At 40.6% G+C, this 13,868-nt stretch overlaps 1 protein-coding gene across 3 annotated transcripts in view; it reads left to right on the top strand.

Moving 5' to 3' along the window:
- Epg5 (ectopic P-granules 5 autophagy tethering factor) overlaps positions 1-13,868 on the top strand; it is a 95,474-nt gene that overhangs the window by 65,494 nt on the left and 16,112 nt on the right. For 2 of the 3 annotated variants that reach the window (XM_060377011.1, XM_021645488.2), the window contains 9 exons: positions 354-496; positions 2,738-2,894; positions 5,586-5,780; positions 6,925-7,138; positions 7,689-7,837; positions 8,692-8,893; positions 9,428-9,500; positions 10,376-10,482; positions 12,136-12,311. In XM_060377011.1, the coding sequence (XP_060232994.1) occupies positions 354-496; positions 2,738-2,894; positions 5,586-5,780; positions 6,925-7,138; positions 7,689-7,837; positions 8,692-8,893; positions 9,428-9,500; positions 10,376-10,482; positions 12,136-12,311 (1,416 nt within the window). The remainder of the gene's footprint in view (positions 1-353; positions 497-2,737; positions 2,895-5,585; positions 5,781-6,924; positions 7,139-7,688; positions 7,838-8,691; positions 8,894-9,427; positions 9,501-10,375; positions 10,483-12,135; positions 12,312-13,868) is intronic. The other variant, XM_060377010.1, reaches the window with a different exon arrangement.

Genomic DNA, 13,868 nt, shown 5'->3' with positions numbered 1-13,868 from the left:
CTATCTTTGTGTGCTAGAATAATCTTTGAATAGTTTCTGACATATTTTCTCCATTCACTTAACATTCAATCACACTTTGAGTGAGATTGTTTTATTGACTATAATAATATTCTTTTCATTATATGCTACTGTACTTACAATAAAACACCTGTTCTAGATAACTTGATAAGCTGTTAGGGGAAAACAAGACTGTTGAGGCCTGGGTGTGGTAGATCATATTTCTAATCCTAGCACTTGGAGGTTAAGGCAGAAGTATTGCCATGTATTTGAGGCAAGCCTGGGCTACAGAGTAAGACAATTTCAAAACAAAAACAAAAACAAAAACAAAAACTGACTCCTTGAATTGTTACTAGTTTGAAGGCATGTACAAGAATGAAGCGGTAAGCCAGCAGGTCCATGTTCTGCAAAAAGAAGTGAAGCAGTTCCAAGCCGAAGCTGCTCAGCCCCCGGCACTAAACGTTGTGGAGGCTGCGGTGCATGCAGAAAACCTGATCACGTGAGTCCTGAAGGCCTGTCATTTCAAAGTTGGCTTTGCTGCTGCTAGTAATCATGCATGTCACCTTACCTCTTCCCTGCCTCAAACACCGTGTCGTTTAGTATGGAAATCAGCAAAGTAGGGCCTTTGGGTCCAATCTGACTAGCTGTTTTTCTGAATAGTTTTATTGGAACATAGCCATCTCTGTTCTTCGTGATGGCTGTGACTTACAAGCCTCAACAACAGAATTGGCTATTTGTGATGCTTGCTTTATGGCCCTCAAACATTAAATAGTTCCTATCTGGTTCTTTCCAGAAAAAGTTTGCAGATGCTTGACCTGTAGGATGACACTGTGCACTGGAACTCAGTGATAGGGGTTTACTTCTCCAGTTAACACTGGAGTCATCCTCATCTGGGAAGTTAACATTGTCAACTCAAATTATAAAGTGAAGTTCACCACAGTTACTCACAGGGATGAGGGCTTTTTAAAACTTGCACATGGCCATTGTGGTTTTCTCAGAGAGCTCCTGACATATTTGTCTTCCCTAAAGCCAGTGGGACAAAGCTCAGAAGAATGAATGTTACCTTAATTAAGATTATTTTACCTTGTAGCAGGCCGTTGATCCCTTTAGCAAATTGGGGTGATGTGCGTGGGGCCTGGGAAGGATTATATCACATTAACCTCAGGTTGGTACTTTTACCACTGGGATAGTACAAAAACATGAGCAATAGAAGGAAATCTTAGGAAAAACATTTAGATTTATTTGTTTTATGTCTATTAGTGTTTTTCCTACATATATGTACTGTTGGTATAATGTTCTTTTGAAATGTATACACCTTATCCTTGTTCATTCAAATGCTGACTTTTCTCCCCTGCTCTCTGGTTTCAATCTGGATATTGCATTGTGATACTTATTCTAAGCATCAACTGCCTCAACTTTGTGTAAACATAAACATGCAAGATGCTGGAACAGATGTGTCAATGTCTTAGCATGCTGAAGAATGAATTCTGTCAGGTTTGATCCAGCATCTCTGGTGTCCAGTTCTTTTGTTCTGCAAACATATAATTTCTCACAAGCATTATAGAGTTCTAAAATTATAAATGTATGAGATGTGCAAGACGAAACTAAACTGTAAGCCAATTTTATCTATGCAATTAAAAGATTAGCACAATACATTTTGAGGATATTATAACCAAGGATTTATTGGCCAAGTATTGTTGGAGGTCTGGAGACATATTTTATGTCTCAGTCAGTTTTAGAATTGTTCCCATGTAAAGGGATTAGCAATATAAGTTACCATTATTTTTGAACATACAATCATTATGTTGAAATCAAAACAAGGTTGGATAGATCAAAATATCTTTTTGGTCTCTTGCGTGCCTGTTGTATTAGGCCAAGCTGCTACCTATTTCCCATTAGAGAGACAAGCTGGTTGCCTTGAGCAATAGAAAACACATGTTTTAAGTAAACTTTATATAAACTCCTTTTTAATTTAGAATACAAGCATACCGTAGGTATCTTGTACCTGTTTTGGGGTTTAGCCCTACATTTTTATATATGTTGTAGCTATTTGTCCTGTCCTCGCATGTTCCAGCATTCTGCTCTCCCAGCCTCAGCTGCCCTCCTCCCTCCACTGCCTCCCATCTTCTGTCCCTGGCTCCTCCCTCTCTTCCTGCTTCCTTTCCTTGTTCAACGTTGTGGCTAGTTGCTTTATTTTGGCATGTTTACACAAAGTTGAGACTGGTGATGCTTAGAATAAGTATCACAATGCAACGTCCGGATTGAAACCGGAGAGTGGGGGAGAGAAATCAGCATTTGAATGAACAGGAGTAAGGTGTATACATTTCAAAAGAACATTATACCAACAATGTACTTGTACCACTTGTGTATCTGGTGCTCATCTCACCCTTTTTTTGCATTTTAAAATGTAGAGAAATCAACATTCTTATGTTTAAAAATGGAAGGAATACAAAAGTCAAGTAACTGAATTACATACACTACATGAAAAACCTTAATATGTGTCAGAATTTTAATTGGTCCTTATAATGGCAGCTGACTTTTATTTCTCCTGGGGAAGTATAGAATCAAATATGAATTGTTGAGTAGTTGATAAACATTTACCACATGTACTGTTTTGAAGTGTTATTTGCACAAAGCTCTGAAGACTTACAGCTATTGCCTGAGGAGTGTAGGAAATCAGAGACATTTGAGAATATGGATTCTTTGTGTGGACAAGTATTGTGTTCACAATTTCCCACAGGGCCTTAGTGAATGCCTATAAGTTGCAACCCACACCTGGTGTTCAGAAGATTGGCATTAGCCTTTTCTTTACTGTTGTGGACTATGTGAGTGATGAGACCCAGCGCCATCCTCCCACAAGGCAATTCTTCACTTCATGCGTCGAGATCTTGGGACAGGTAAGACTATGCATGCAGACAGTGAGTTCCCTGGCTTATTTGTATCAGTGCATCTGTCTACATACAACCAGAAGCCTCTTGAGAACTGTCGGCTTCCTATGGTGTTGGTAGAATTTTGGTATAGAATGTTGCTTCTTCTACAAGAGAGATTAAATTATTTGTGTTTGAAAGGCTAGAGAGACATCAGATTTTGGCATAGGTTGTTGATATTAATAATAACATTGCTAAAGTTCTTTTACTATCTGAAAAATAGTTTCTAATTAATTTTTAAAGTTTGTCTTCACACTGACTCTATATAATTGATACCATTCCTATCTGAAAATGATCACAATGAGTGACTCCTATTGCATAGCCTGTAATCCAGCTACTTAGGATCCCAAGTTCAAGGCCTGCCTAAGGCCACAGAATAAGTTCTAGTGCAACCTGAATGAGTTCTGGGCAACCTTGTCTCAAAAAGTTAAAAAACAAACAAAAAACAAAGAAGGTAGGAATCGTAACTCCATGGTAAAGTACTTGCCCAGCAGGCATGATCCCCGGTATTGCTATTTATTTTAAAAAAAAAAAAAAAGTTCTAACTGACCTTGAAAGATGAAGCAACTTCCCTAAAGAATGCAGCAGCTGTGCATGTTGGGGCTAAGATATGAACCTAGGGCTTCTGACAGCGTCCAGTGATGCTTTCCCCTGCCGCTGCCTCCCAGTTGCTGTTCCTGCCACCATTTCTCTGTTTTGTGTAAACAGAGCAAAGGCAAAATATCCATCCAGATTTATGTGTGCATCATAAAGGAAGCCCATGTGTGAAAAAAATCGACCCTTGCTACATATTGCATCCAAGTGTAATCCAGCAGTAGGTCACCTACAAAAGGGATACTGAGCAGATACAACCCCCCCTTTTTTTTTAAAGATTTATTTATTCATTATGTATACATTATTCTGTCTGCATGTCTGCCTGCACACCAGGAAGAGAGCACCAGCTCTTATTATAGATGGTTGTGAGCCACTATGTGGTTGCTGGAAATTGAACACAGAACCTTTGGAAGAACAGTCAGTGCTCTTAACCTCTGAGCCATATCTCCAGCTCTATAACCACTTTTTGTTAGTTTGTTTTTCTCGGGCAGGTGCTCCACCACTGATCTGTGTCACCAGCTGATAATCATAAAGTTAATATGCGCTTATTATGGGCCATAAAGTATAGAAAACAAAAAACAAAAAAGTTCTCATTCTAAACACCTGGGAATACTAGTAATATGGTTATAATTTGAATTATAAACATGCTCTGTCATTCTTACCTCTAGATGGGTGTTTACATATGCATTTTAGACAGGTGTGTGCTAACTTGTGTATACTTAAGTGTATCTTTTTATTTTCCCTTGCAAATAAAGTACAGGCCAGTGGGTTCACATCAAATGTCTGTTCCATGATAAAGACATACTGTAACATACTGTGCTCACATATTTTGGATGGTTATTTTTCTAGGTGTCTCTTTTTTCATACAATAAGGCTGAGATAATTATTCTTACAACATTTCTTTGCTATTTTCTGAAAGTGTGTTTCCTATATCAAAGGGATTTGATGTAATTGTATTTATATTTTGTAGCACTAAATGTATTTGCTCACTGTTCTGCTGGAAGGTTTGCAAATAGTTATACTATCATAACTAATACTAGGAATTGTTCTTTTTAAAATTTTGTCCTTTTTTATGGGGCTGAGGATTGATCCTTAAATTTTAGCTAATCTGAGAAGGAAGCAGAATGCTGCTCCTTTCAAAATTTGTATTGCTCATGTGCGTGCTTGTGTGCATGCCTGTGTGTGTATGCACGGATGGAGGCCAGAGCTTTATCACATTTTGACTTGAGACAAGTTGTGTCACTGAATCTTGAGCTGGCTTGGGATCTTCATGTCTCCACCCTAGACCTCTGTCAGGTCCAGGCTCACGACGCACAGCCACCGCAGCTGCTTTCCATGTGAGTGCTTGAGATTAAACTCAGGTCTTCAGGCTGCTGCAGCACACATTCGTCTCCTGAGCTGGTTCCCCGTTCTCTGTATTTCAAGTCTTTTCAAATTATGTGTATTTTGATATGTTTATGGGCAGTGTGTGTGTGTGTGTGTGTGTGTGTGTTGCTGCTTATTTTTCTTTGTACTTTTTTGGGTTTTGATTTGATTGAAAGAGTTCTTTGGAGAGTTATTCTAGTTTTTGGAAAGCAATATAAGGATGTTTTTCTATTTCATTTTATGACTCTTTATCTCACTGAAGTTAAAATTTTAATATAGCCACACCCATGAGCTCTGCTTATTATTATTATTGTTATTATTATTATTTGTGATCAGCCTTAGCAAAGCTTTCCTGACCCTGAGACTGCTTAGAGAGCCACTTAAGTTCTTCTAGTGCATTTTAGCCTTTAAGCCACATTTATTATTACTATTATTATTATTATTATTATTGACAAGGTCTTACTTTGTAGCGCTGGTTGGCCGGGAACTCACTATGTAGACCAGGCTGGTCTCAAATTTACAGAGATCCCCTTGCCTCTGCCTCCCTTGTGCTAGGATTAAAGGAGCATGGTTTTAGATATCTTTTTATTTTATATTTTCATTTACAAAAAAAACATTTTACCTTATTAAGTACCCTTGAAGACTGTCTGCCTATAAAAAGAGGGAAGGGATAACTGAGTGCCAGCTGTCTGTCCTGCCCAGGTGTTCATCAGTGACACTAAATCAGAGTGCAGAAAGGTGCTACAGACCATCCTGAAGAACAGGCGGCTCTGCTCTCTACTTTCGCCTTTCTTCACACCCAATGCTGCGCCAGCCGAGTTCATCCTGCTATATGAGAAAGTGGTGAAGTTTCTGAGTGAGGACAACAGCGATATGATTTTCATGCTGCTTACCAAGGTACCAATGACTCTGCCCGTGAAAACTCAGAAATGGCTGCTGCCTCCCATGCCACAGAACCATAGAGACTTGCTTCTAGTCCTGTCTGCCCTTTACAGATTGCATGATCTTTGAATAGTCTTACCTTGAATAGTCTTATAGACTCCCCTTTGTGGCAGGGCATTGACTGTACTGTATGGACAGTATATAGGTAAAATCTCCAAAGGATCGATTCCAAGCTTTCTTAAAAGCTTAGCATAGTCCTGATACACTCCTAAAGAGGAATTTAATAATACTTTTAAGTTTATCTTGAATTTGTGCCTACGTTGTTTGATCTGTGAGTTATATGCCCAGCTCGCTCATATTTTGAATAAAACCAGTCTAAGTAAGCTTCCCTTGTGCTCGTTTTGAATAGAGCAAGGCAATGACTTAAATAGTCAAGAATGTCAGCACCTTTAGTTATGCTTCTGTGATATTTATGAAGCAGTGGAACCCTGGCATTCTTTAGGGCTAAGTGACTGACCACAGTCTGTAACATACACGAATGAATATATTTTATAGTATGGAACGTTGGAAGATTCCAGCAGTCTGAATTTTTATAAACATAGGTAGGTATGTAATACCACTAAAACGTGGATGCTAAATAAGTTCATAGCAGGGCTGCTTGCTTCTCACACTAACAAATGAGGTGAAACTTGGAAACTCTGGTCACGTCTCAGGAAGGAAACTTACTATAAAAAGACAGAAATGTACGGGTTTTTCAGAAGTAGAATGGAGTTGTAAATCAATAGTGAATGTTTAGTCAATTGTGTTTTCTTTTCTTTTTTTTTTTTTTTTTTGCGGTGCTAGGTGTCAAACCTAGGGCTGTGAACATGCACAGTGAATGCTCCACTTCTGAGCATGTCCTTACCCAATCCTGAGTAAGGTTATGTTTCAAGAGAAGGTTGTGGAGCTAATGACATTACCTCCGAGCGAGCTCAGAGAATGAGTAGAGGCATGCTGCTGTCACCATGCCCATTGCTTATATTCATGTACATTTGAGTTTCTGTGTTTGTAAACAAGTAATTGAAAGATTTCTTTGGTTTTTAAGTTTGCACAGAGCTCTCAGCTTCATCTAATTTTCTAATGTAAACAAAATGGCCTCTTGTTTCTGTTTCTTTTTTAGTTCGATGTTAAGCAATGGTTAGCTGCCACTAAACCCCCTCTGTCTGATCGCACCAGGCTTCTGGAGTCCATTCACCTGGCACTTACCGCCTGGGGCCTTGAGCCAGATGAGGACATTCTGATGCCCTTTAACCTTTTCTGTAAACACTGGACATACCTCCTACTTTATCAGTTTCCTGACCAGTACAGTGATGTCCTCCGGCTGCTGGTGCAAAGTGAGTGTCTTCATTTGTCATGATTGGTAAGATCTCAGTGAGTATTAGACAGCACATTTACCACTCCGTAGATGCCACTGAAAAATGTTAAAATGAGGCCAGAGAAATGGCTGAGCAGGTAAAGTGCAGGCCACCCAAACCTGATGAACCAGGGTTCAGTTCCTAGAAACCATGATGGAAGGAGGAAATCAACTCCCCAAAATTGTCCTGTAATCTCTGTATTGAGTGCTGTGTTATGTGTGTGTACCTGCACTCACACTTATCTCTCTCTCATGCACACATGCACTCACACTAATACAATTTATCAATCCGATAGGAGGGTGGGGTCACTCCTACCCCCACCTTCCAGCTCCAATGGCTTCAGTGGAGCTCACGCCCAATGAAGTCACTTTTGTTTGAAGTCACTTTACTTTGGTCTCCTTATACCACGTATCTCTACAAATTTGGTTTGGATCATCATCATCATCACTTTGTAAAATACACATGTTTTTTGATTCAGGTTGAAAAGTGGTTTGGGGAAAACATAGACCTGCTGTCTCCCTTTCTCTAGGCTCTGCCGAACAGCTGCTGAGTCCTGAATGCTGGAAAGCCACTTTGAGAGCCCTGGGTTGTTATTCCCGGAGCAGCCAGGAGGGGGCAGCCTCTGTGGAGAGCTCTGTGCTTCACACTGCCTCAGATGTTCTCCTGTCTGACAAGCAGGTGTGTAGCTTTTGATCTCTGACAGCTTGTGCATTCTCTTCCATTTCCTGTGCTGTGAATTTCTAAACAATTGTAACACATTTAAAAGCTGGTGTTTTTTTTTTTTTTTTTTTTTTTTTTTTTTTTTTTTTTCTGGGTGTGTATGTGTATATGTGTGTGTATGTGTGTATTACATAAGAGCTGCATGGTTTTCTTTGACTCCTGCTTCCTCTGTCCCCTTTGTCTGGACTGCTTTTCTCTTATGCTCCTACATGTAGTTTCCTCCCCGTCTGAACAGAATGAAGCCAGCATTCTGCTTCCTAAGCGGAATCTCATTCCCTCCCTAAGCTCATCTCATTCATCTCTGAGATCACTCAGTGGGTCTCCATGGTAGGTCCAGCAGAGCCCTCCATTTTAATCAATTTTACTTGTGGTGGCATCACATAAGGGAAGTCAGGTGTGGTAACACACACCTGCAGTTGTAAGTCAGGAAGCTTAAGCTTAGGCCCTTTGAGTTTGAGACCAGCTTGGCCTGTATATGAGACCTTATCACTAAAAACAGACAAAAACAACCTCAAAAATAAGGAAAAAAGGAGAATTTGTTTGAAATAAGGGTTCCACTGCTTTAGTTTTAAACCTACTAATTTTTCTGTCTCTTTGTAATTCTGTCAAAGTCTGTATTCCCATCCCAGTCTATCATAGCACTGTGCTCTGAAAGGCTTGAAGGCCTGCCTCAGGGGAGGAGTGCTTTCCTTAGTTACTCCTGAGGTCCTCAGTTTCATCTCCAGCAACAGAAAAGAAGAAAAGGGAGTGGGGGAAAATACGACACCAACGTAGACTTTAGTGAGTGGTTTTTACTTGGTTGTCTCTTGCAGGTAATGGAGACGATACAGTGGCTTTCTGACTTCTTTTATAAGCTTCGGTTATCCAAGTTGGACTTTAAAAGCTTTGGATTATTCTCAAAATGGAGCCCTTACATGGCTGATGTAAAGACATTCTTGGAATATCTTGTGAAAAGGCTGATTGATTTAGAAATAGCCTCCTTGGCCCAGGACCCAAGTGCCAGCAGCAAAAAAGGTAGTATGCCTCCAGTGTGATGGGAGTAGAGGGCTGTGCCCTTCTGTTAGAGCAGCTTTGAAGTAGACATATTAAGAGAGTCTTCTCAAATGTCAAAGGGACAAATAGAAAAATGTAGTACTGGTGTGAGTCCATATACTCATCACAACTGTATTATTTCACAGCGAGTATTGGATGTTTGCTGTAGCTTGTCTATGCCTTTCTTTGGTGGAGCTGTGGTACAAAGAGGTGTATTTCTGTCTCCAACTCCTTCCTGTCACTTACCTGGGTTACAGCAATGTTCTGACTCTGAAGCATTTGTCTTAGAAATGTACATTGTAAAATTATCTGTGACATTGTGCTATAATAAAAATTCAACCTAATTCATTATAGCAAATATAAATAAAGCATGCATAGTTGTGCTAACCATACTGCGTCTGTATCAGCAAAGGCTTGTACAGCAGTGAGGAGCAGATTTTGTATGCATTTCGTATAAAATGCAATCAGCGGGCAGAATGAGAACCCTCCTTGTTTCTAACAGTTGTGCTTTTTCAGTGCTGCGATCCCTGCACTCACAGATCATCCAGCTTTTTAAGCCCTGGATCCTGGTTTTAGAGGACACCAAAAGGTACATAGTTTTTCATATATTCAGACATTTTTTTGAATTTGTTTAATTAAAGTTCTGTTTGATAGTACAGGTCATGATTTCACAGCTTTAATTTTTAAACAGTGACATTTAAATTGATAAAATATAAACGTCAAGGCATTTTGTTTCTGTAATGATTCATCTGGGCGTTCAGTGATGTTATCTTGATATTAATAAAACTGAACCACTAATTTCCAATTTTCCACAGTAAGGAAGTTGAATGTGTTTTTGTGCCTAATTTTTTTTTTCATAAAGTAGCTCTAAAAATATTGGCCTCAGCATTTTCTGCTAACTCAGCTCTTTTGGGAATGAAGTTGTATATCAAGTTATTGGGTTGAGGATGAGCCTCTTAATCATGTAACTCTGCAGTTAGATTAAAGCATTGTATCCTGAGCGTTTAGAATATGTGGCGATATAGAGTCATACAAATGCTATCAATTGTTCTATGGATGCATTTTCTGTAAAAGTATACAAATAAATTAGATAAACTTAGTTTTGTAGAAATTACAATAGGACAGATGTCATGTTTTATAAAGAGTCCTTAGAAACATCAATATCTTACTCAAATCTTCCAGCTGGTTCGTTAGCGCTAAAGCTGGGCCAGACCTCACATCGTCTTTGTATCAAAGTTCTTTTAAACCAGGGGTGTGTTAGAAAAAGTTTGAAAGGCTCTGGACCTTTCCTTTTGCTAGTGGGGTTGTCAGTGTCAGTTGGTGTTACGCTTGCTGTTTGCCTCCAGGAGCTTGTAGCTTTGAGTGTGCTTTGGGCTCTGATGCCAGAGGCTTCCCACTCGCCAGCAGACACTTACCTGAGCCTGTGCACTTCCGCTCTGAGTGTGTGTTTCTTTTCCTCTGAAGTAGCCAACAGCGACATTACCCCTGGCTAGAGAGTGACACTGCAGAGGCCTCCAGCATCGTGCAGCTCTTCACTGACTGCGTCGCCTCACTGCATGGGAGTTTTAAAGGTAGGAAGGTGTCATGGCTACCTGCTTGTGCCTTTCCTTCAGCCTCGCAGTCACTCTTTCCTTGTGCTTCCTCTTTTCTTTAACTGGAAGACAAAGAAGCTGGCAGGAGACAGGCCTCTGCTCCGGCTCTGACTCGAGCTTTGTGAGGTTCTCGGAGTTACGCCTGGTTAATATTGCCAGCTACTAGTTCTACTCTAGAACTTCTTTGCTGGTTTCCATAATGACTGGACTGATTTGTACCCTAACTCGGCAATACATTTTTTTCTCCGTGTGCCCACATGCTTACCCCTTCCTGTCGCTCTGTGGAGGTCTATGTTGAACACCTGCCTGTCATTCTCTACCTTACTTTCTGTTTGTGAGATAGGGTCTCTCACTGGACTTCTCCGTTTTGGTTAGCCCGGCTGGCTAGCAAGCTCTACAGAGCTGCCTGGACTGACTCTCCCACATTGGGGTCACAGGCATACGCTGCTCACACACATCTCTTATGTGGGTGTTGTGAAGCTCAGCTCTGGTCCTCATGCTTGCACAGTGGCCCTTTATTCACTGAGCCATCTTCTCAGCGCCCCCATCTTTCTAATAAGAGGTATCCTACCAGCTGGAGAGATTGTTCAGTGCTTAAACACTGGTGATTATGCCAGAGGACTTGGGTTCAATACCCAGCACTCCCATGATGGCTCACAACCATCTGTTGAGTCCAGTTCCAGGGGATCCAACGCCTCCGTACCTCTGTGGCCACTGCACACAGGTGTTCTGTGGTCATAGACACATGTGCTGGCAGCACCTCCCTCCACATCAAATAAAAATAAATGAAAAGCAAGTGTGAAGCGATAGTTCATCATAACTTAATGTGTGAGCATGTGCGTGTGTGATTTATTTGGACGCTGAAGGACAGCTTATGGAATTTGGTTTTCTCCTTCTACCTGTGGCTTCCAGGAATCAAATTCTGGCTGGCAGGCTTGGCAGCGAGTGCTCTCAGCTGGTGAGCCATCTCGCCTGCCCCGTCCTGGTTTACTTTGTGTTTTTGTAATATTTAGTGATGCTGAGTATGTCTTTTTATGTACTTGTTGATCATTTTTTTTAAAATTTTTCATCAATTACACTTTATTCATTCTGCATCCCCCCATAAGCCCCTCCTTCCTCCCCTCCCAGTCCCACCCTCCCTCCTCCCTCTGCTTGCATGCCACTCCCCAAGTCCACTAATAGGGGAGGTTCTCCTCTCCTTTCTGATCTTAGTCTGTCAGTTCACATCAAAAGTGGCTGCATTGTCCTCTACTATGGCCTGGTAAGGCTGCTCCCCCCCAAAGGGAGGTGACCAAAGAGCAGGCCAATCAGATTATGTCAGAGGCAGTCCCTCTTCACATTTATGATTTTTTTTGAGAAGCCTTGCAATATTTCTTTTGAGGGATTCTTTCAAAATACTAAGTGAAGAAAGACGTGCTAATGGAGTGAGATTGGGGTACACGAGAGGGCAGCAGGCTGTAGAGATGCATTTGGGTTAAAAGGCCATTTAGAACCTTTGAAGAAAAAAGCTAACCAGTTTGAGAATCTTAGACTTTTAAGTTCTTGTTAATGTTTTATGTTAGCATTTCTCCCCCCCCTTTTTTTTTTAAAGAAACCAAATGCCTTGAGCTGTGTTTTCTTTTGAAATTTTAGACAAGCTGTTGCCAGGTGATGAAGGAGCCTTGCGTTTGCACCTGCTGCATTACTGTGAAGCATGCACAGCGCCCAAGATGCCCGAGTTCATTCTCTACGCTTTCCATAGTGCGTACCAGAAGCTCCAGTGGAAGGACCTGCACCCTGACCAGAGGCTCATGGAGGCCTTCTTCAAGGTTCGGCCTTCAAGGCTTTCCAGCGTGTGCACGTTGTGTGTCAGTTTCTGGGACATCTTATGGAAAACAGCAGCCTGTGGGAGTCATATAGCTGTGTTAATGGATGATTTGGAAACATCTGTTAAGCCAGTTTTGAGACCCAGAGAAAGACTTTGCTTCTAATATGTTGTTTATCCGCTAATTTTAGAAACGAAGTTGTGTGAGGTCTGGCTTACTGACTGTGTCTTGCTCAGTCCTGCTTTGTGTTTACTCTTCTAGGGTAATATTGTTAGAACTCCATACTTGTGAATGTTGTACGAAAGCAAAGTATGAGTTGGTAATTAAACTCTAACTTGATTTCAGCGGTTACGTAACCGAATAGGTAGATAGTAAGAGATAAAATCATGTCACAACCAGTGACACATCATGATTCCGGAAGGACCTAAAATAATATGAAGAAGGAGGGGCCAAGAAATGTGCGTGTGACCCTTTGTAGTAGAAAGCCACAGTTTCAGGAGCCTCAGGGTGACTTTGGCAGCAGCCAGGAGTTGATGTACTCCTCGCTGATCTTGGCTTGGCTTTTTATGACTGTTTCAGTCCATTTGTTCATTAGTCATCAGTTCATTGGTGTTTTCTCCTAACTTAATGTCATATTTATTGTTATTGAGTCATTTCAGTGCTTTAATTGATACAGATCTATAGTTATTTATGATGATTACTAAGACACAACTCTTATTTACAATGACTGTAAAATGTACTGGAGCCTTCTGGTATTTTTTGTGAGCCCTACCCAGTCTTGCGCTTGACAGTACTGCCAAGCTCTTCTGCAGTTGCGCTCTAAGGAAGCTGATTGTTTTCAGCAGTTGAGGCACAGGTCCTGAGTAGATACTTAATCAACATTATGAACATATGAGAGTACCTGGGCTTCATGACCTGTAAGGCAGCGTTTTAACTGAGAGGGATGCCTTAGAAGACCATTTAAACTGTGCATAGTCTGTCAGGAATGATGCAGGTTTTGTCTCTAGCAGTTTTGCTCTAACAATTAGTCTTGACCTGCCCAGAAGCTGAGAGTGTTTTAAGTAGCAAGGCCAATGGCAAGACTAGAGAACAGATTATAAAGGGCGAATTGTCTTCTAAGAGGGAGCAGATGTAAGTTGCCACCAGATCTAGTCTCGTTGTTATTTTATAAGTAAGGTAGAGCTTTTAATATTAATCTTTAAAAAGAGTTTATAGCACTGTATTTATTAATATGAACAAATTAGAATTAATATAGGCTATAAAATAAGACTCTCAGATTATGTACTTTATAGTACACCCCAAGAAAATATCAGGATGGAGTTTAAATGTTAGATTTTAAAGACCAGTCATATGGAGACATTGATAAACAGCATTTTGTTGGAAGTTCATATTAATATTATGTACCCCAGTGTGGTCATTCCCTTAGTGTCATTTTAGGGACATCTTTATGAACATCTGAAGGGAGCTTGCATACCCCTGCTCCCAGCACATACCTGGGAAGTCATCAGCTCTTGAGTGTGACAGTAGTGGTTTTGATGCATCCTGAGGGTTGAAAACCAC

This window comes from Meriones unguiculatus, chromosome 2 (assembly GCF_030254825.1).
Source record: "Meriones unguiculatus strain TT.TT164.6M chromosome 2, Bangor_MerUng_6.1, whole genome shotgun sequence".
Classification (NCBI taxonomy): Eukaryota; Metazoa; Chordata; class Mammalia; order Rodentia; family Muridae; genus Meriones; species Meriones unguiculatus.
This window is presented reverse-complemented; position numbering and strand designations above follow the sequence as displayed.